This window comes from Salvelinus namaycush, chromosome 10, assembly GCF_016432855.1.
Source record: "Salvelinus namaycush isolate Seneca chromosome 10, SaNama_1.0, whole genome shotgun sequence".
In the NCBI taxonomy this organism is placed as follows: domain Eukaryota; kingdom Metazoa; phylum Chordata; class Actinopteri; order Salmoniformes; family Salmonidae; genus Salvelinus; species Salvelinus namaycush.
The window spans coordinates 28,372,146-28,395,768 of NC_052316.1; the positions used below are offsets into that span (position 1 = coordinate 28,372,146).

A 23,623-nucleotide genomic window follows, 5' to 3' on the forward strand; every position below is an offset into this window, starting at 1 on the left:
TTTAAAATATTGTTCTGAGTAAAATCATGTATCTATTTAGTCCTCAACATGTCGCTTTGGACCACAATATATATTCTAAAAAAATATTGTAACTTTAAAACATTTCTGTTTTTAATCTCAATAGAGGAGTTTTATTAAAACTACGAAAGTGAGGAAGAGGATGAAACAAACTGTGACACGACCAGCAGCATCAGCTACACACCCACGGTCCCATAAAGACACACGGCCCCTGGGAAGAAGAAAATCTGTGAAAAGATCAGCCATTAAGCGTGTTTAGGTTTCCTTTTTTTCCATAGAGTACTAGAAAAAAAGGTATATTCAAAGCTACAAATAACAGACTATGCTTTTCATTTCATGCATCATATAAAATAGTCATTTTTCTTTTTTTCCATATATTTACATATTATTTTTTGTTCTGTACAATAAAAGTTCAATCCACATGACATTCTTAAAAATATTTTCTGACCCATAATTACTTTGACATGAAAAACAATATGAGAAAAACAGAAAACAAACGAGGCGTCTGTCTACTCTCTGTAGGACTTCTTTGAAGCCTTGATTGAAGCTCCAGACTGGATCGTCCTGCATAAATAACATCTGTGAGGGTGACGGGAGCACACACTGAACACACAAGAAGAGGGCAGGGTAGGGGACAAGCACTGGCCCCTGTCACAGTGGTGAGGTGGTGAGAGTTCTGAGCATGGCCATGAAGCGGAGCGACTCCGTGCTCACTGTGAGCACAGCATTGTTTTCTATCTGACGCGCCAGTGGCTCATGAGTTCAGTGCAGGCAGCCAGAGATCCATCTATTGATCCATCCATCACTAACTCTACAGACCAAGTTGAAGCAGGGTAGCCTCAGAGGCATAGTCTCAATACTGCTTTCTCAACCGATCTCTTCACCCCATCACACAGACAAATAGACTTGGTTCAGTCCACATGTCTGATCGGATGTTGTCAGGTTACTGGGGCTGTGTGCTGGAGCGGCCTGACATGCTATCTGCCCTGTGAGAGGCCAGCTGCTGCTCCTGTTGCTGCTGTTGTTGGAGCTGTTGTTGCTGTTGTTGTTGCTGCTGCTGGAGTTGTTGCTGCTGCTGCTGATGTTGCTGTTGTAGCTGCTGCTGCTGCTGGTGTTGTGTGCTGGCGAAGGCTCCTTGCTGCTGCAGTGGGAACGCCGTTTGCAGGATCAACTGGGTGGACTGGTTTCCATGGAGCAGCCGAGGGCCCTAGAAAGGAAGAACAGAGAGGTGAGTGGCTGGTCAGAATAGGGACAAGTACCGGATCTACCTTTAGAAACGGTACTCTCTGGTGGTCACCTCACCTGGAGGAACTGTGTTTGTTGCTGGGCCAGCCCTTGCTGTGTGGCATCGGCCTGAGACTGAGCCTGCTGCTCCTGCTGCTGAGGCTGCTGCTGGGCGATGCTGATGGTCTGAGTCTGGCCCTGCTGAGGAGCGAACGCTGTCACCACCTGGCCCATGAACATGGTTGTAGGGACCATGACCGCTCCACACGCCATCGGCCCAGTCACCAGCTTAGTCAGCAACTGAGAGCCAGCAGGGAACCTGAGAGAGATGAGGGAGTGAGGGTGGTAATGAATGAGCAACAGATTTTTTTTAGACAGACACATGAAAATGTATGCAAATCCTGTGGATAATCGGCATATTTCTCAGTAACATCAGCCACTGAGTGTGGCGCATACCGAGTGAGAGGAGAACATACCCTGTTGGTGGCATCGTGTACCTGATCTGTCCCGAGCGGTCCTGGGCAAAGTTTGCCATGGCAGCTGTGTTGTTGCTGCTGTTCTGGGCCAGGCTGGTGGCGATCTGGACCACATTGGCCTGGTTGGGCTGAGAGATCATCATGGTGTTGTAGAGGGAGGCCGGCAGGGCACTCTGCTGGGGCGGCAGAGAGTGAGTCGACCTCACTGAAGACTGTGAGAGGACAGAGCTGGTGTCTCGTAACAGGTTCTGTTGTTGGGGCTGGGACTGCTGCTGGGGTTGTTGTTGGACCGTATGCTGCTGTGGAATGCTGCCCTGCAGACTGCCTGCAGACACCACTTGGCCCTGCATGGTGAGAGCACCCCCTGGCTGCATGGTGGTCCCGTGTGCCAGCTGCACAGAGCCCAGGCTCAGCCCACTAGTACCCGGCTGGAGAAACATCTGCACCAGAGCAAATACCACAGAATAAGACGAATCTCCTTTCAAAGACAAACACAGGCATAATGACACATACATGCATCCACGCAAATGTGCAGACCTTTTGGTTCAAGTACTCACACAGTTCTACATAAGAGGGCAGTGGTGGTTAGTATATGAGGCCCTATAGCGCTGTTCCCCAGACAGACAGTAGGGGGCAGTGCTCACCTGTAGGCCATGGCCCTGCACCTTGTTGAGCTCTTCCTGGATCTGCCTGAGCTCCTGCTGCTGCCTCTGGATGTTGGCCTCGATCATCCTGGTCCTCTGCTCCAGCTGATCCTTCAGGTGCTGCATTGCGTCCATCTGGGTGGAAAACTGTACCATGGGCTAACAAAGTTACCTCTTTCAAAGATAATTCGTAAAAATCCAAATAACCTCACAGATCTTCATTGTAAAGGGTTTAAACACTGTTTCCCATGCTTGTTCGATGAACCATAAACAATTAACGAACATGCACCTGTGGAACGGTCGTTAAGACACTAACAGCTTACAGACGGTAGACAATTAAGGTCACAGTTATGAAAACTTAGGACACTAAAGAGGCCTTTCTACTGACTCTGAAAAACACCAAAAGAAAGACGCCCAGGGTCCCTGCTCATCTGCGTGAATGTGCCTTAGGCATGCTGCAAGGAGGCATGAGGACTGCAGATGTAGCCAGAGCAATAAATTGCAATGTCCGTACAGTGAGACGCCTAAGACAGCGCTACAGGGAGACAGGACGGACAGCTGATCGTCCTCGCAGTGGCAGACCACGTGTAACAACACCTGCACAGGATCGGTACATCCGAACATCACACCTGCAGGACAGGTACAGGATGGCAACAACAACTGACCGAGTTACACCAGGAACACACAATCCCTCCATCAGTGCTCAGACTGTCCTCAATAGGCTGAGAGAGGCTGGACTTAGGGCATGTAGGCCTGTTGTAAGGCAGGTCCTCACCAGACATCACCGGCAACAATGTCGCCTATGGGCACAAACCCACCGTCGCTGGACCAGACAGGACTGGCAAAAAGTGCTCTTCACTGACGAGTCGCGGTTTTGTCTCACCAGGGGTGATGGTCGGATTTGTGTTTATCGTTGAAGGAATGAGCGTTACACCGAGGCCTGTACTCTGGAGCGGGATCAATTTGGAGGTGGAGGGTCCGTCGTGGTCTGGGGCGGTGTGTCACAGCATCATCGGACTGAGCTTGTTGTCATTGCAGACATTCTCAACGCTGTGCGTTACAGGGAAGACATCCTCCTCCCTCATGTGGTACCCTTCCTGCAGGCTTATCCTGACATGACCCTCCAGTATGACAATGCCACCAACCACACTGCTCATTCTATGCATGATTTCCTGCAAGACAGGAATGTCAGTGTTCTGCCATGGCCAGCGAAGAGCCTGGATCTCAATCCCATTGAGCACGCCTGGGACCTGTTGGATCGGAGGGTGAGGGCTAGGGCCATTCCCCCCAGAAATGTCCGGGAACTTGCAGTTGCCTTGGTGTAAGAGTGGGGTAACATCTCACAGCAAGAACTGGCAAATCTGGTGCAGTCCATGAGGAGGAGATGCACTGCAGTGGATACTGACTGTTACTTTTGACCCCCCTTTGTTCAGGGACACATTATTCCATTTCTGTTAGTCACAGTTTAGGTCTCAGTTGTTGAATCTTGTTATGTTCATACAAACATTTACACATGTTAAGTTTGCTGAAAATAAACGCAGTTGACAGTGAGAGGACGTATTTTTTTGCTGAGTTTCTGTGTCACTGGCTCTAGCAAAAGAAACTGCCAAATTACAATCATGAGGAATATTTCTCACCTGGACACTAGGCTGGATCTGAAGCTGCTGCTGTTGTGGTGGTGGTTGCTGCTGTTGCAGTTGTTGTTGCTGCTGCGGTTGTTGTTGTGGAACCATGGATGGGGCCATGTTCTGCCCTGTGTTCTGGGTGTGCTGGGAGCTCATCGATTGCTGTTGGATACAAGCACAGGAACTACATTAGGAACCAAATCACTATCAAATATAGAGAGGCTTGACCGCAAGCTGAAAGAAACCCACTCTGACCTGACTGCTGATGGATGATCTTCGCTGTGATGTCATCTCAATAGCAGAGACGGACTGGCATCCCGGTGTACCCCTGTCTGTCTTAAGCTTAGGTGCTGAGAAGGAAAAAACAAACACCTTACTCTTAGGATCAAAGAAGCTCTCAGGACAGATGACATCATACTAGACAAGATGGATGTAGTAACGTCATGTGGTCAGCGCTTACAGGCTGGGTTGGAGATAGCAGTGTGGGACGAGGACTTGCGGGAGCTGTGTGAGGAGGCCGAGGGCGTGCGGCTGCGGTCAAAGCCCTCTAGGGCCTCCTTCAGACTGGAGGTGTTGAGCTGGTGTTGAGACTCAGAACCAGAGTCCTGAGACTGCTGTGAGATGAGAGAGCAGATAGAACAGTCAGTAGAGACTCACTACTAGAACTCCCAAGCCTTGTTAGAACACTTGGGAAGTACATCCTTCCTCCCTCCCTTGCATGAGGTAATCACTGATCTAACATAGTTGGATTGGTGAAAAGAAGGATCGTACTACTGGGATTGAAGGACGAATTCAAAACCCATAACCCCGCTGTTTGCTCACCAAAGATGTTTTAACATCATCCTTGTTGTCTGAGCACTTAACCATGTCTTACTCCAGTGAGAGTCACAGACAGTGAGACATCGTATCCCTTAAACTGAAGACCTCATTAACCAAACTCAGCCACCTCTTTATTCCTGGACTCAGTGATTTCTTATATTCAGCGGTCAGCAAGTTCTCACATTGGTCTGATAAGTGTCTCACCTTATCTACTGCAGAGATCTCTGGCGGTGACTCCTCAACAATCCCCAGCTCTCTGCGCTGTTCAGCCCTCACCTCAGCATAGCTGCTCCACAAGAGAGAGACAGGGTTGAACATCATTCCTGATGGTAGTGTATGTGATAGTGTTTAGGATATCAATGCAATACTGCTGGTTATATGTAGTATGACTGACACATTGATACTTGTTGTGAGATATGCATATGAATATCCTTTTTAGTGATTAGTCGATCTTCACCTGACGACAGTGTGCGTGCAGACAATGAACTCGGGCCTGGAGTTCCACTGGTGGTAGGTGATGTAGTAATGGGTCTGGAGCCAGATCCACTGCTGCCCTTTGGTGAGAAACCTGTAGTAGCACGATTTCCCCTTCCCATACTGCATTACTGCAGAACACAGCAAAAGAGAGAGGAGAGAGATGATGTCACAGATCTGTACATGGGACAGTAAAACACACTCATAAAATGTGCACTTACAAAATACACAAATGCGACAAAAAAATGACTCACAGTGTTCATGGCATTTGGCCAGTGTCTCCAGGTCATCTACGTGGTAGTAGTCATATCCAGATGTACCCAGAACCTCAAACGGCAGGTAACCTATTATGGGCGGAGCCCTGGGGAGATAAACAAGCAATGTTATTAATGTGACAACATAACCCATTCAAATACAATGATATACAGTTTCTCAGCCTTTTAAGCAGTAATAACACATTAAAAACCCATACAAAGCATTGTATTACCCTCTGGACATAGTGTCTACAAAGGTTCGTATAATAGAGGTTTTCAGTAGCAGTGAAACACTAAGTACTCAATCTAGTGCTGTTGCTCCTAAACGGTTGAGACTCAGAGCTGTCTCCTCTAGAGAGCAAGCCGACTGACTGGCCCAGATATAGAACACAGCAGCCAGCTAACAGAGTTGACCCAAACACACTCTCACTGGGACTGTGTTCTGACTGCTGTGCTGAGTCTCACACAGCTAGAGGCTAACTCTCTCTTGCATGACATTGGCAAGTAAGCACACACAGACATGGATATAGACAGCACACATTACCTGTGGTCCAAGAAGAGGAACTTCCATTCTAAGCTGTGTCTAGAGGTGAATTCTTCATTGGGTTCTTCAACAGTGCACATCTCCTGTGGGGTGAGTGAGGAAAAACTAGAGGTTTACATCTCATACAAATAAAATAATTTACAGTGCTCCTACTAAGAAGACTTTACAGTACAACATTAGATATACTTGGTTACCTAGCTACCGAAATATGCAGTCTGTGATATATAAGTCTCTAGAATTCCAATTGTCTTACCTTGATAAACTGTGGTTTGGCTAATCTCACAGTTGCTATGAAACAGACTCGGTCCTCAAAAGCGGGCCGGAGTGACCGCTGGATCACCCCTTCCAAGCCATTTCGAGTTGAGTTAGGCACTATAGGAGAAAGGGAAAATTACAACTTAGTCATTGTTGCCTTTTGGTCAGTCTAAGTGCATTTATGGTCACAAACCAAATACAGACCAGCTACTTGTGTACTACATTCAAAGCCAAATTTTTTCCTACATCAATATAATGAAAATTTACCATTATTCAGGGACTTGAAGTTTCCGATGAACTTAACATACTCATACACAGGAGGCTCTTTGGGGTCGATCGTCCCTCGGAGCATGTGGCAACAGAATTCTAACTGGTTTTTCGCTGAAAACAAATTAAATCATACAATAAAGCAGAGTACAATTTGATAGACTTGGTTTAAACATCTAGTTCTGAAACAAATCATCTGCTCATGGCATGCTGTGGCCAAATTGACTTGACATAGGCCATTTAGACCATGAACATGATAGAAACTACTAAACAGCTCCAGTACTTACTCTTGAGATACTCTGGTGTTAGCGTCTCTCCCTCCAGTATGTGAGATGACAGGGCTTTATACACGTCTGAATGTTCCACCAGGGGCAGGAAGTTCAACAGGTTCTGATCCACCAGGTCAGACTGAAACAAACACACACATGTATGTAATCCTTGGTCATGGATGTCAACCTTAACTCATGTATATGTATGGAGTGAATACTTACAGGAAGATGTTCCAGTAGAGATGTAACACTCTCTGAGACATAGATTATGTTCCCATCTGTCATAATTGCTAGGAAGAAGCCGTCTAATGCCTAGCAGATACAAAACAGTGTGTTAAAACACCATCTACTTGCAAAATAGAATGTGAGAAAGTGAACTATGTAGAAAACAGGTACCATTGCGCTCAACCTTGAACTTGAATAGTCCTTGGTGCGTTAAACCAAAAAGGGTGGGGGGGTTTTCTTGCTTACACAGCAGGCAGGGAAAAAAATTCACAGACGTTTCGTTGTCAACCTTCTTCAGTTAACTACAAAAACAGTACAGAATGTTGCTACTGATATCCTTGGACTGACATCCTTTCTTTCTAGATACTTCTTAGTGAAAGGATGTGCAAACTACTGTACTTTCAGTGTGTCAAGTGCCACTGACCTCCAGCATCAGCTGTGTGAACTCTTCATTACAAAGAAAAGGAGGTTTCCAGTCCTGTCGGATCTCACTCGACTCTGACTGCGCAGCTATTTCTGACAGAAACACAGATGGGGGAGTAACTGATGTGAAATACTCAGACAGCTTGGTAAAAACACAGAAATGTTCCTATTCTTCCAGACATGTTGATATCCGAGGGCTAGGAGGAGGAGAGGTCCTTACCTTTATGCTTGCGCAGGAAGTCGATGCTCTTCTGTAAGATGGTGGACTTGTCCATCTTCCGGGTGTTGCCTGGAAGCATGGTACCCAGCTCCTTGATGAGGACATTGAACTGGTCTCTGCGCTTCTTCTCAGACTTGTTACGGGACACTCTGGAGGGTTGTACATGAGAAACAAGAATACACATACTAAGATTCTAACAAAAACAACACAATGATTACATGCAACATTCGCACTGAGCTAAAGGGTAGAGCTGCCACTTTCAAGGAGCGGGACTCTAACCCGGAAGCTAATAAGAAATCCCGCTATGCCCTCCGACGAACCATCAAACAGGCAAAGCATCAATACAGGTGTAACGGCTGTCATAGTATTTCTCCTCCTCAGACGAGGAGGAGCATGGATCGGACCAACACGCAGAGTGGTTAGTGTTCATTATTTAATGAAAGTAAAACAGAACACTTCAAGACACAAAACAACAAACGTAACCAAACCGAAAACAGTCCCGTGTGGCACGAACACTGACACGAGATACAAACACCCACAAAACACACGTGAAACCCAGGCTGCCTAAGTATGATTCTCAATCAGGGCCAACGATTGACAGCTGCCTCTGATTGAGAATCATAGAACACAAACATCCCAACATAGAAAATCACACATAGACAAACCCACCCAACTCACGCCCTGACCAACTAAATAAATACAAGACAAAAGAAAACAGGTCAGGAACGTGACAACATGACTAAGATCGAATCGTACTACACCGGCTCAGACGCTCATCGGATGTGGCAGGGCTTGCAAACTATTACAGACTACAAAGGGAAGCACAGTCGAGAGCTGCCCAGTGACACGAGCATACCAAACGAGCTAAATAACTTCTTTGCCCGCGTCGAGGCAAGTAACACTGAAACTTGCATGAGAGCATCAGCTGTTCCAGACGACTGTGTGATCATGCTCCCCGCAGCCGATATGAGTAAGACCTTTAAACAGGTCAACATTCACAAGGCCGCAGGGCCAGACGGATTACCAGGACGTGTACTCTGAGGATGTACAGACCAACTGGCAAGTGTCTTTAGTGACATTTTCAACCTCTCCCTGTCTGAGTCTATAATAGCAACATGTTTCAAGCAGACCACCATAGTCCCATAGAACACTAAGGTAACCTGCCTAAATGACTACCGACCCGTAGCGCTCATGTCTGTAGCCATGAAATGCTTTGAAAGGCTGGTCATGGCTCACATCAACACTGTTATCCCAGAAACCCTAGACCCTCTCCAATTTACATACCGCATCAACAGATCCACAGATGATGCCATCTCTATTGCACTCCACACTGCCCTTTCACACCTGGACAGAAGGAACACCTATGTGAGAATGCTATTCATTGACTACAGCTCAGCGTTCAACACCATAGTGCCCTCAAAGCTCATCACTGAGCTAAGGACCCTGGGACTAAACATCTCCCTCTGCAACTGAATCCTGGACTTCCTGACGGGCCGCCCCCAGGTGGTAAGGGTAGGTAACAACACAGCCGCCACGCTGATCCTCAACACTTGGGCCCCTCAGGGGTGTGTGCTAAGCCCCCTCCTGTACTCCCTGTTAACTCATGACTGCACGGCCAGGCACGACTCCAACACCATCATTAAGTTTGCTGATGACAACAGTGGTAGGCCTGATCACCGACAACAATGAGACAGCCGGCCTCCCGGGTGGCGCAGTGGTCTAGGGCACTGCATCGCAGCGCTAGCTGTGCCACCAGAGATTCTGGGTTCGCGCCCAGGCTCTGTCGCAGCCGGCCGTGACCGGGAGGTCCGTGGGGCGACGCACAATTGGCCTAGCGTCGTCCGGGTTAGGGTTTGGCCGGTAGGGATATCCTTGTCCCATCGCGCACCAGCGACTCCTGTGGCGGGCCGGGCGCAGTGCGCGCTAACCAAGGTCGCCAGGTGCACGGTGTTTCCTCCGACACATTGGTGCGGCTGGCTTCCGGGTTGGATGCGCGCTGTGTTAAGAAGCAGTGCGGCTTGGTTGGGTTGTGTTTCGGAGGACGCATGGCTTTCGACCTTCGTCTCTCCCAAGCCCGTACGGGAGTTGTAGCGATGAGACAAGATAGTAATTACTAACAATTGGATACCACGGAATTGGGGAGAAAAAGGGGGTAACATTTTAAACATTTTTTTTTTTACAAAAAAACAATGAGACAGCCTATAGGGAGGAGGTCAGAGACCTGATCGTGTGGTGCAAGGACAACAACCTCTTCCTCAACGTGATCAAGACAAAGGAGATGATTGTGGACTAACGGGAAAAGAAGGAGCGAGCACGCCTTCATTCTCATCGACGGGGCTGCAGTGGAGCAGGTTGAGAGTGTCAAGTTCCTTGGTGTCCACATCACCAACAAACTATCATGGTCCAAACACACTAAGATAGTCATGAAGAGGGCACGACAAAGCCTATTCCCCCTCAGGAGACTGAAATAATTTGACATGGGTCCTCAGATCCTCAAAAGGTTTTATAGCTGCACCATCGAGAGCATCCAGATGGGTTTCATCACTGCCTGGTATGGCAACTGCTCGGCCTCTGACCGCAAGGCACTACAGAGGGTAGTGCGTACGGCCCAGTACGTCACAGAGGCCAAGCTTCCTGCCATCCTGGACCTCTATACCAGGCGGTGTCAGATGAAGGCCCTAAAAATTGTCAAAGACTCCAGCCACCCGTGTCATAGACTGTTCTCTCTGCTACCACACATCTAGGTCCAAGAGGCTCCAAAATAGCTTCTACCCCCAAGCCATAAGACTCCTGAACAGCTAATCTAATGGCTACCCATAATGCTGCTGCTATTCTCTGTTATTATCTATGCATAGTCACTTTAATAACTCTACCTACATCTACATATTACCTCAACAGCGGTGCCACCGCAGATTGACATTGTACCGGTACCCCATGTATATAGCCCCGCTATTGTTATTTCCTGCTGCTCTTTAATTATTTGTTATTCTTATCTATTACTTTTTCTTTAGGTATTTTCTTAAAACTGCATTGATGGTTCAGGGTTTGTAAGTAAGCATTTCACTGTAAGGTCTGCACCTGTTGTATTCGGCGCATGTGACAAATAAAATGTGATTTAATATGATCAAACTAAGCTTACGTACAGAGTTGTCTTTAATGTAGTGCTTGAGCTCATAAAGACCTCACCGTTTTGCTTTGTCCTTTTCATCTTCTTCCATTAACCCATCAAAGATACTGCTGGCGTCATCCCTGAAAAACAAACAACCAACCATTTTTATTTCGGGCCAAAACACTGGTGCAGATAGCATTGGTCAGACTGCTACCCCAGCCCGGTCCGTAGAGGGCAGTGCGAAGCATAGTCTAAATTTAGACAGAGCCCATGCTCGATGACTCAGCTGGTATTGAGGCAGAATGACCAGGAATGCAACTAATTTTCCTTGGAAGGCAGAACCTTTTGCTTACTCAGCAGACTAGGACTGACATCACTAACATGTAGGTCAGATGGTCATTATTAGAACCTTGACAAGTGGCATTGCTAATGTTCTGCCTGCAGTTAGAAAATAATAATCCTGAAGTAGTGTCAGCATGGATGTGACCTATTGTAGCCTAGGGTGTTGTGTACGTGCCAGTATGCATGTAGCTGTGTGTATATAAGTGTGTACACCCAGTAAATGTCAATACACACCTCCAAGAACAGAATTAACTGCTTGTCTGTCTGTTTGCATGCGTGGATATTCAGGTGCACTTTCCTCAGGTCCAGGTGAGCGGTCACTGTACTCATCAGTCCTTCCAACCATCTACATAGTTTTTATATACACTACATGACCAAAAGCATATGGACACCTGCTTGTCGACCATCTCATTCCAAAATCATGGGCATTAATATAAAGTTGGTACCCCCTTTGCTGCTATAACAGCCTCCGCTCTTCTGGGAAGGCTTTCCACTAGATGTTGAAACATTGCGGCAGGGATTTGCTTCCATTCAGTGACAGCAGCATTCGTGAGGTCGGGCACTGATGTTGGACGATTAGGCCTGGCTCGCAGTCGGCGTTCGAAATTCATCCCAAAGGTGTTCGATGGGGTTGAGGTCAGGGCTCTTTGCAGGCCAGTCAAGTTTTTCCAAACCGATCTCGACAAACCATTTCTGTATGGACCTCTGTTTGTGCATGGGGGCATCGTCATGCTGAAACAGGAAAGGGTCTTCCCCAAACTGTTGCCACAAAGTTGAAAGGTCATAATATGCTGTAGCGTTAAGAGTTCCCTTCATTGGAACTATTCCTCCTCCAAACTTTACAGTTGGCAATATGCTTTGGGGCAAAAATCTGCCAAACCCAGATTCGTCTGTTGGACTGCCAGATGGTGAAGCGTGATTCATCTTTCCATAGAACGCGATTCCACTGCTCCAGAGTCCAATGGCGGCAAGCTTTACACCACTCCAGCTGACGCTTGGCATTGCGCATGGTGATCTTAGGCTTGTGTGCGGCTGCTCGGCCATGGAAATCCATTTCATGAAGCTCCCGACTAACAGTTCTTGTGCGGACGTTGCTTCCAGAGGCCGTTTGGAACCCGGTAGTGAGTGATGCAACAGAGGACAGATGATTTCTACACGCTACACGTTTCAGCACCTGTTGGTCTCATCCTGTGAGCATCCTGTACCACTTCGCGGCTGAGCCGTTGTTGCTCCTGGCTCTAGCAGGGCAGAAATTTGACGAACTGACTTGTTGGAAAGATGGCATCCTATGAAGGTGCCACATTGAAAGTCACTGAGCTCTTCAGTAAGTACATTTTATTTTCAATGTTTGTCTATGGAGATTGCATGGCTCTGTTCTTCATTTTATACACCGTCAGCAACGGGTGTGACTGAAATAGCTGAATCCACTAATTTGAAGGGGTGCCCACATACTTTTGTGTGTTTGTGTGTGTGTATATATATATATATATATATATATATTTGTCATAGTTTTTTTTAATACACTCCAGATACAAACCACCCATGCTATCCCAATAATAAATGATTAGATTTTTTCCATTGTGTCAATTATGGCAGATTGATTGACTTCCAAGATGAGAAGAGAATCGTCCAGCCCATTGCGTATCTCACTACACCCAGTGCTTGACTTGGGATGGAAGAATTGCAGGAGCTGTCTTTTTCCAAGTCGGTACATTAGACTATGTTCACCGAAATTCACAAATTGCATTAGGCTATATAGACCTCTATACGTTGAACCATATTTTCATGACTTATTATAGCCTACATGAAAAAGTAAACATTATTGACACTGGGAAACTTTTGTCTGATCCCATGTAGATATACCAACTCCTGCCGTTGATCAAGGCACTTAGAACTGCACTGTTAGTCACATGTTATCAACATGTGGTCAACCCTCCATCAGGAGAGCTCCTGGGTGTGCAGGCTTGACTTTTTCAGCGTCACAACCAAATACTTTTGTCTTTATAAAATTATTTCTTCATTCAATAAATCAGGGATCAAATGGATAAGGTAGGCTACTTCAAAGCAAGATGTCTAAGTAGACGACGGACAGACGAAACGGACAGATCAAAAGCAAAAGTTTGGACACCTACTCATTCAAAGGTTTTTCTTTATTTGTAGAATAATAGTAAAGACATCAAAACTATGAAATAACACATATGGAATCATGTGGTAACCCCCCCCAAAAAAAACATTCTTCAAAGTAGCCACCCTTAGCCTTGATGACAGCGTTGCACACTCTTGGCATTCTCTCAACCAGCTTCATGAAGTAGTCATCTGGAATGCATTTCAATTAACAGGTGTACCTTGTTAAAAGTTAATATGCAAAATTTCTTTCCTTCTTAATGCGTTTGAGCCAATCAGTTGTGTTGTGACAAGGTAGGGGTGGTATACAGAAGATGGTCTTTTACCAAATAGGGCTAAGTCCATATTATTGCAAGAACAGCTCAAATAAGCAAAGAGAAACGACAGTCCATCATTACTTTAAGACATGCAGGGCAGTCAATACAGAACATTTCAAGAACTTCTTCAAGTGCAGTTGCAAAAACCATCAAGCGCGATGATGAAACTGGCTCTCATGAGTACCCCCACAGGAAAGGAACACCAAGAGAGTTACCTCTGCTGCAGAGGATAAGTTCATTAGAGTTACCAGCCTCAGATATTGCAGCCCAAATAAATGCTTCACAGAGTTCAAGTAACAGACACATCAACATCAACTGTTCAGAGACTGCGTGAATCAGGCCTTCATGGTCGAATTGCTGCAAAGAAACCACTACTAAAGGACGCCAATAAGAAGAAGAGACTTGTTTGGGCCAAGAAACACGAACAATGGACATTCGACCGGTGGAAATCTGTCCTTTGGTCAGATTAGTCCAAATTTGAGATTTTTTGGTTCCAACCTCTGTGTCTTTGTGAGATGCAGAGTAGGTGAACGGATGAACTCCGCATCTGTGGTTCCCACCGTAAGGCATGGAGGTGGTGGTGTGATGGTGCTTTGCTTGTGACATTGTCTGTGATTTATTTAGAATTCAAGGCACACTTAACCAGCATGGCTACCACAGCTTTCTGCAGTGAAACGCCATCCCATCTGGTTTGCGCTTAGTGGGACAATCATTTGTTTTCAACAGGACAATGACCTAACACACCTCCAGGCTGTGTAAGGGCTATTCGACCAAGGAGGAGAGTGATGGAGTGCTGTATCAGAAGACCTGCCCTCCACAATCACCCAACCTCAACCCAATTGGGATGAGTTGGACCGCACAGTGAAAGAAAAGCAGCCAACAAGTGCTCAGCATATGTGGGAACTCCTTCAAGACTGTTGGAAAAGCATTCCAGGTGAAGCTGGTTGAGAGAATGCCAAGAGTGTGCTAAGTTTTTATAACTGTAATAAATACATTTTATGGGGAAAAACTCATTCTGATTGGCTCTCCAGTGGGTGGGCCTATGCCCTCCAAGGTCCACGGCTGCGCCCCTGCCCAGTCATGTGAAATCCATAGCCTAATGAATTTATTTAAATTGACTGATTTCCTTATATGAACTCTAACTCAGTAAAATCTTTGAAATTGCTGCATGTTGTGTTGATATTTTTGTTCAGTATAGTTAGTCTGCAATTATTTTATACCTGCTACTGAATCTCCCCTCGGGCAACGGCCCACTCACACTGGCACACACGCAGCACCAGACATGTACTGAAGGGCCATTCCGATAATGGCTGATATGTGCTTTCATGAATTACATTAACAACAATTATGAAACTAATTTCCATGACTTTTCCTGACTTTACAAACCCTCATTTGACCCTCATCTGGCACATTTTTAATCAGTGCAATCTCGAACAGACTAACGCAAATAAACTTGAACAAACCGTACATCAGGAAATGAATGCCCACTCTTCATTGCTATTCAATGAAGATCCCGCCTTCATTCCACTTTGATCAATCTTTTTTGCCAGGGTGTGTGAATCTGGGCCAGCAAAAGGCTACTTTATTTTTTATAGAGGAGCCGGTATGCAATTCCCCAAAAATTGAAAGTATGGTGTTCCGGACAGCTCCGACCCAAGTCAAGCACTGAATACACACCCATAGGCAAATGTCTTAAAATATGCAGGCAGACAGATTAAAAGTACATTTACATTGTAATACTTCTGACAGCCAATTTTCTAGCGCTGCCCACAACTTCCAGACTTTATAGCATTCCCAGAAAGCATGGATTATTGAGTCATTATTTGCTTTACACTTAAGACATGACTCTGCAGTTGTGCTGTAGAATTTATGAATTCTCTCATGTATAATAAATTCCATACATTAGTTTATACTGGATTAAGCCTATATTTTCTTAAACTGTAATTTTGTTAGTTATGCTCCAACTTTCCCTCCATCTTGTGCCAACATCAGTTACTTTGTCTTTTTTCCTAAGAGATTGTCCGTTGGATATGTTCTCTGGCAGGTTTTCTATATCTTCCCTGTCATATGAACATCCTTTTCTGACTCAAATAAGATTCCCTCAAGGTTGCTCCCTCCATGGTCTATTTTCACTGCACACTTCTCATTGAACAATAATTAATGGACCACTAACCAAGAGTCCTTGGAGTGGTGGGGGGGGGGTGCTGATCTGAGCCTATGACATTCTGTGGAATGACATATACTGGCACGCTTTTCTGTATGTGTGCATCTGTGCCTAATTTGCCTTCATGCGTTTCTGTGCATGCTGTGTGAGCATGAGAATAATGTGGTGCTTGTGTTTTTTTACCCCAGGGCTACTTCAAACAAATAAGCTTCAATTACACTCACCAATGCTATTTTTAGACAAACCCATTAAAGTCAACAATGTAGAAACACAATAGTTTAATAGCAAACAACAAATACAGTAATGAAGAGTAAACAAGCATTTTACAACCATGTGCTGGGCGATATGGACCAAAAGTAATATGATAAAATGTAACTATTTTGCTTGATAGTGATAAATACAATGATCGATATAGATATATATATATATTAATAACGTATTTATTTATATATATTTTTTAAATTGACAATTAGGCCTACTTTCCATTAGTGGCAGTTTTTTGTTGTTGTGCCAAGACAAGTAACTGAGATAGTATAGCCTATGATAGAAAATGTAAATTACTTCCAGGGAATGCATTATTGATATTTTGATGTGCAACCTGTCAAAATAGGATCCAGAATGATCAGATTTGTTTTGAGGTCTTCAGAGATTAATTTGCCCGCGCCTATTGGTCTCGGCCACAGGTGTCAAATTTATTCCACGGAGGGCTGAGATGTTTGCAGGTTTTCACTCCTCCTTTGTACTTGATTGATGAATTATGGTCACTAATTAGTAAGGAACTCCCCACACCTGGTTGTCTAGGGCTTAATTAAAAGGAAAGACCAAAACCCTGCAGACATTAGGCCCTCCATGGAATGACTTTGACACCCCTGTTCTAAGCTATATTATTCACCACGTGTGGAAGTGAGAACTCAAAACACTTAGCTAGATTGCTAACTCTAAATATGATCTTGTTGCTAGATTGTTTTATTAATTAGCCTATATGGCTATCAGTAAATGTAATGTCCAACAAAACTATCCAGTACTAGGCCTAGGCTACTTGATGTAAGCCTATTCAGCGCAAATGGTGCACTCCGCTCCGTGGGCACATCAAAACCATACTCCGGTTGTAAAGTGGTGGCATGAACTCAATATTAAGAGGTGAGAAATAAACAGTAGTACCTTTGAAAACAGTCTGTCCCGCAATTGCATTTGGAGCAATGGTCATATGCTTGTGCTTATCAGAAAGCATCCCTCCCTCCTCTGTGCGCACAGTGGGGAGAGGGAGCGATCACTGTTGGCCAAATAATAGTTTTAGAACAAAAAAAATATGTGCAGGAACTTTGTGTAGAAAAATCACTGAAAATGACCGACCTAAGCAAACTGCTCCGGTAAGAGGGCAATGTCGGTGTGGGTAATTTTGGGTTTATCATCCCAGCTCTATTGTACATCCCACACCAAGCCAAAGATAGATAAGTACAGTCAGGCTCTGGCTTATCATTTACCCTAATGGTGTTTGCTCTCATATGAGAATGGGACTCGGGAGAAATGTGAACTGATATGGACAGAAAGAAGAACTTTCTTATTACATTCCCCTTCCCTGGAGGTATCAGAGCTTTAACAACATGCCCTTAAAGATGCCACATGACCAAATGAAATTCCACCCATAGCACACAATTAGATTAGGCCACCTAAAGCTGCCAGTGTTTTAATATGATGCCATGTAAAGCCTGAGGATTGTGTATTTAAGATGGTGGTAATAGTGTTCGTCAGCTCTAACCTCTGCCTTACAGGAGGCAGAGCTACAGAAGACCTAAGGGCTCTATGGGTGTGGCAACAAAACCCTATTCTCCAAGGGACAATGAGCAACAGGCCCTGCTCACACAAAACATACTTACACAATTGCCATCAACATGCCTTAGACCACGTGTCAAACTCAAGGCCCATTTCAATCTTGTTTTTGTAAATTTTCCCCAGAAAAACAATCTCAAATCGACAATGAAATGACAAAAAACATATCGAAACTGTGTAGAAATAATGGACCTACATTTATAGTCTCTTCACTCTGTCCAGCTTGCTATTAGTCACTGAAACGAAAGCTAGACAGTCAGGGAACGTAGAAAATTCCAGAAGCGATTGATAGAGAACAATGTTTTGCACGTTTTGACCGCGAGGGAATATCAATATTATGTGCGGCCCTCAACCTCAGTGAAGACCAAATGCAGCCCACAGGGAAAATGAGTTTGACACCCCTGCTAAACTATCAACATACCTTACACAAAACTAACAAAGGACTTTTGACAAAGGGTATTTCTATAGCGGTTGTGCAGTTTGTTTTCAATCCTCACCATTTATTCCTTTAAGTAGCAGCTAATGTGAATAAGTAAATGGATTTAAAAATGTTCTAACCTCTATTCAACCCCGTACACTTGCTGGAGTTGTCCTATATGAATAGGGCTAAATTGAAATGTTTCTTACAGAAGAAATATGGAAAGCATATGCATAACCATGGCAGCAATTTCAAGGGGCACATTTTGGAGATTATGGGAAAATTATTAGACTAAAAGGTGAGGACAAAACAGTTCATCTGCCAAGACTGAATCCAAACATTACACTGTTGATTATATATGCATTTTACATTTGCTGTACTTTCATTGCATTTGTTGATAACGAAATCTGACAATACTCCGGATACATTCAGTAACATAAGAATATTCATGGCAAATTTGGGGTAGGTGCAAAATAAGACAAAAAAAATGGTTTCGAGTGAGAGGTCTAACTGGTGTCTCCAGAAAGTATTCTCTTTACTTTTTCTAAATGTTGTGTCACAGCCTGAATTTCAAATTGATTACATTTTGATTTTGTGTCTCTGATATACACACAATAAGCCCATAATGTCAAGTAGAATTGTCTTTGTAGAACATTTTCAAAAATATGATAAATTACAAGCGGAAATGTTAAGGAGTAAAAATGTGCTTAAAATCACATAAGATGCATGGACTCATTCTGTGTTCAATAATAGTGGTTAACATGATTTTTGAATGACTAGCCCATCTCTATACCCCACACATAAAAATAATTGTATGGTCCCTCAAATCGAGCAGTAAATTTCAAGCCAGATTCAACCAAAGACCAGGGAGGTTTTTCAATCCCTAACAAAGAAGGGCACCGATTGGTAGATGTCTAAAAAAAATATTTAAAAAAAAAAGCAGACACTGAAAATCCCTTTGAGCATGGTAAAGTTATTAATTAGGCTTTGGATGATGTATAAATACACCCAGTCACTACAAAGATGCAGATGTCCTTCCTACCTCAGTTGCCAGAAAGGAAGGAAACTGCTCAGGATTTCACCATGAGGCCAATGGCGATTTTAAAACGGAGTTTAATGATTGTGATATGGAAAAAAAGGAGGATGGATCAACAACATTGTAGTTACTCCACAATACTAACCTAAATGACAGAGTAACTTTTTGTCCTGAATACAAAGCGTTATGTTTGGGGCAAATCCAACAACACATAACTGAGTACCACTATTCATATTTTCAAGCATGGTGGTGGCTGCATCATGTTATTGGTATGCTTGTCATCGGAAAGGGAGTTTTTTTTTAGGATAGAAAGTAGCAGGATATAGCTATGCACAGTCAAAATCCTAGAGGAAAACCTGGTCCAGTCTTTTTTCCAACAGACACTGGGAGACAAATTCACCTTTCAGCAGGATAATAACCTAAAACACACGGCCAAATCTACACTGGAGTTGCTTACCAAGATGACATTGAATGTTCCTGAGTGGCCTAGTTAGTTTTGACTTAAAATCAACTTGAAAATCTATGGCAAGACTTGAAAATAGCATTCTAGCAATAACCAACTTGACAGAGCTTGAACAATTTTATATTGTACAATCCAGGTGTGCAAAGCTCTTAGAGACATATCCTAAAATATTCTCAGCTGTAGTCGCTGCCAAAGGTGTTTCTAACATGTATTGTCTCAAGATATGTGTTTTATTTTTCATATTTTTTGTTAGAATTATTCTTCCACTTTGACAGAGTATTTTGTGTAGACCGTTAGCAAAAATCACAATTAAATCAATTTTCATCCCATATAACAAAAATATATACTTGTGATTGATTTTAAGAAAGGCGTTGATGTTTATGGTTAGGTATACATTGGTGCAACGACAGTGCTTTTTTCGCGAATGAGCTTGTTAAATAACCGTTTGGCGAAGTAGGCTATGATTCAATGATAAATTAATAGGCACAGCATCGATTATATGCAATGCAGGACAAGCTAGATAAACTAGTAATATCATCAACCATGTGTAGTTAACTAGTGATTATGTTAAGATTGATTGTTTTTTATAAGATGCGTTTAATGCTAGCTAGCACCTTACCTTGGCTCCTTGCTGCACTCACATAACAGGTAGTCAGCCTGCCACGCAGTCTCCTCGTGGAGTGCAATGTAATCGGCCATGATCGGTGTCCAAAAATGCCGATTACCGATTGTGATGAAAACTTGAAATCGGCCCTAATTAAATCGGCCATTCCGATTAATCGGTCAACCTCTAATTTTAACCCGTATACGGGTATGAGTGTAAAGAGATAACCAGGCAAGTCCATTAAGAACAACTTCTTATTTACAATGACGACCTGGCAAGGTATAGTATATCCCTGCCAGGAGGTAATGAGTATACTCTCCATAGTGAATAACAGCCATAAACTCAGCTGGGTACTTCTAGGAACCCAACTTCTCCTTCTAGGAAACTATTTGCCTTTGATTGGCCAAATTAAGCCCCTCCTTCAGCATGAGGTCATGTTCCATACTCTCTACTGACCACCCACCGCACCCCTGCCTCCCCTGCTCTAATGACAGTAAAGGGGGAGTTCAGTGGTGCCGACAGAAGCCCCAGCCCCTGGCTGGCCCCCCTCTGTCACATGAGACGGCACACACACACACACACATCAGGGGAAGAGTAAAAACACCAACCATGGCCTCCCGAGTGGCGCAGTGGTCTAAGGAACTGCATCGCAGTGCTAGCTGTGCCACTAGAGATTCTGGGTTCAAGTCCAGGCTCTGTTGCAGCCGGCCATGACAGGGAGACCCATGGGGCGGTGCACAATTGTCCCAGCGTCGTCTGGGTTAGGGGAGGGTTTGGCCGGCAGGGATGTCCTTGTCCCATTGCACACTAGTGTCTCCTGTGGGTGCTGGGTGCAGTGCACGCTGACACGGTACAGTGTCTCCTCCGACACATTGGTGTGGCTGGCTTCCGGGTTAAGTGGGCATTGTGTCAAGAAGCAGTGCGGCTTGGTTGGGTTGTGTTTCGGAAGATGCACGGCTCTCGACCTTCGCCTCTCCCGAGTCCGTACGGGAGTTGCAGCGATGAGACAATTGGATACCACGAAAAAGGGGTAAATTATTTTTATTTTTTTCATAAACATAATAATTAAACACCAACCACTCAAAACGGAGCAGGGCTGAGCGGCATGCTAATCCTGGGATGAAGGCGGGAGATCCCGTGCTGGTGGGCCATTCCTGCTGTCACTCAGCTACCCCTGCCAGTTAAAACAGGTCCAGAGCCACTGAGTCCACCCACACACAGGTCAGTCACACACACCTAAAGGTCCACCAAATGTTGCTTGAAATCACCATGACGACTAAATCCAGGCAAAGTAAAGCACAGATTGAGAACATTTAAAAAACGTTTTATTTTATAGATTGTTAGTCACAGATGATTTGACAGACAGCTAGCTACCAGTTAGATGAGCAGGTAGGGTAGGATATCCATTTCTCTCAAGTGTAAGAGGAGATTGGTAGACTAACTCACCCGCCTATACTGGAAGTCATCTTGTAGCCTGTTCAGGGTCGCAGTTATGGAGAGGGGCCTTTTAATCGTGAGGTAGACATTTGTGAATGAACCTGTCAGAAAAAGCGAGATTAACAGTGAAATTACAGTACATGGCCTGAAACTAAAAAACAATGTACAGTACCAGTCAAAAGTTTGGACACACACATACTCATTCAAGGGTTTTCCTTTATTTTTACTATTTTCTACATTATAGAATAATAGTGAAGACATCTAAACTATGAAATAACATATATGGGATCATGAAGAAACCACTTAAAAGTTCATTTGTGGAATTTCTTTCCTTCTTAATGCGTTTGAGCCAATCAGTTGTGTTGTGACTCCTTCAAGACTGTTGGAAAAGCATTCCTCATGAAACAAAATGTTGGACTCATCAGACATGGGTCTTCCTTTCCTGTGGCGGTCCTCATGAGAGCCAGTTTCATCATAGCGCTTGATGGTTTTTGCGAATGCACTTGAAGAAACTTTCAAAGTTGTTGAAATGTTTCGTATTGACTGACCTTCGTGTCGTATTCACTGACTCTCATTTCTCTTTGCTTATGTGAGCTGTTCTTGCCATTATATGGTCTTTTACCAAATAGAGCTCTCTCTGTATACCACCCCTACCATGTCACAACACAACTGATTGGCTCAAACGCATTAAGAAGGATAGAAATTCAACACATTAACTTTTAACAAGGCACACCTGTTAAGTGAAATGCATTCCAGGTCAAATGCATTCCAACCTCATGAATCTGGTTGAGAGAATGCCAAGAGTGTGCAAAGCTGTCATCAAGGCAAGGGGTGGCTACTTTGAAGAATCTCAAATATAAAAAATATTTTGGTTTGTTTAACACTTTTTTGGTTTCTACATGATTCCATATTTGTTATTTCATAGTTTTGATGTCTTCATTATTATTCTACGATGTAGAAAATAGTTTTAAAAAATAAAGAATAACCATGGAATGAGTAGGTATGTCCAAACTTTTGACTGTGTGTGTGTGTGTGTGTGTGTGTGTGTGTGTGTGTGTGTGTATACAGTTGAAGTCGGAAGTTTACATACACTTAGGTTGGAGACATTAAAACTCGTCTTTCAACCACTCCACAAATTTCTTGTTAACAAACTATACATTTTGGCAAGTCGGTTAAGACATCTACTGCATGCATGACAAGTAATTTTTCCGACAATTGTTTACAGACATATTATTTCACTTATAATTCACTGCATCACAATTCCAGTGGGTCAGAAGACATACACTAAGTTGACTGTCCCTTTAAACAGCGTGGAAAATTCCAGAAAATGACATCAAGGCTTTAGAAGCTTCTGATAGGCTAATTGACATCATCTGTGTACCTGTGGATGTATTTCAAGTCCTACCTTCAAACGCAGTGCCTCTTTTCGTGACATCATTGGAAAATCAAAAGAAGTCAGCCAAGACCTCAGAAAAAACATTGTAGACCTCCACAAGTCTGGTTCATCCTTGGGAGCAATTTCCAAACGCCTGAAGGTACCACGTTCATCTGTACAAACAATAGTACACAAGTATAAACACCATGGGACCACGCAGCTGTCTTACCCCTCAGGAAGGAGACGCGTTCTGTCTCCAAGAGATTAACGTATTTTGGTGCGAAAAGTGCAAATCAATCCCAGAACAACAGCAAAGGACCTTGTGAAGATGCTGGAGGAAACAGGTACAAAAGTATCTATATCCACAGTAAAACGAGTCCTATATCGACATAACCTGAAAGGCCACTCAGCAAGGAAGAAGCCACTGCTCCAAAACCATCATAAAAAAGCCAGACTACAGTTTAAAACTGCACATGGGGACAAAGATCATACTTTTTGGAGAATTGCCCTCTGGTCTGATGAAACAAAAATAGAACTGTTTGGCCATAATGACCATCGTTATGTTTGGAGGAAACGGGGGATGCTTGCAAGCCGAAGAACACCATCCCAAACGTGAAGCACGGGGGTGGCAGCATCATGTTGTGGGGGTGCTTTGCTGCAGGAGGGA

General features: G+C 44.1%; 1 protein-coding gene across 5 annotated transcripts in view; it reads right to left on the reverse strand.

The window, feature by feature from the left end:
- Positions 1-372: 372 nt before the first annotated feature.
- Positions 373-23,623, reverse strand: part of LOC120054929 (circadian locomoter output cycles protein kaput-like) — a 47,338-nt gene continuing 24,087 nt past the window's right edge. For 2 of the 5 annotated variants that reach the window (XM_039002669.1, XM_039002668.1), the window contains exons 4-22: positions 21,591-21,682; positions 10,924-10,986; positions 7,738-7,886; positions 7,519-7,610; positions 7,092-7,181; positions 6,888-7,008; positions 6,601-6,714; positions 6,332-6,450; positions 6,079-6,161; positions 5,535-5,641; positions 5,264-5,411; positions 5,011-5,092; positions 4,448-4,601; positions 4,243-4,337; positions 4,000-4,149; positions 2,363-2,521; positions 1,719-2,158; positions 1,321-1,561; positions 373-1,225 (exon numbers count right to left, since the gene is read on the reverse strand). In XM_039002669.1, coding sequence (XP_038858597.1) covers positions 962-1,225; positions 1,321-1,561; positions 1,719-2,158; positions 2,363-2,521; positions 4,000-4,149; positions 4,243-4,337; positions 4,448-4,601; positions 5,011-5,092; positions 5,264-5,411; positions 5,535-5,641; positions 6,079-6,161; positions 6,332-6,450; positions 6,601-6,714; positions 6,888-7,008; positions 7,092-7,181; positions 7,519-7,610; positions 7,738-7,886; positions 10,924-10,986; positions 21,591-21,610 — 2,691 coding nt within the window. In that variant the 5' untranslated portion in view covers positions 21,611-21,682 and the 3' untranslated portion in view covers positions 373-961. The remainder of the gene's footprint in view (positions 1,226-1,320; positions 1,562-1,718; positions 2,159-2,362; positions 2,522-3,999; positions 4,150-4,242; positions 4,338-4,447; positions 4,602-5,010; positions 5,093-5,263; positions 5,412-5,534; positions 5,642-6,078; positions 6,162-6,331; positions 6,451-6,600; positions 6,715-6,887; positions 7,009-7,091; positions 7,182-7,518; positions 7,611-7,737; positions 7,887-10,923; positions 10,987-21,590; positions 21,683-23,623) is intronic. The other 3 variants (XM_039002672.1, XM_039002670.1, XM_039002671.1) reach the window with 3 other exon arrangements.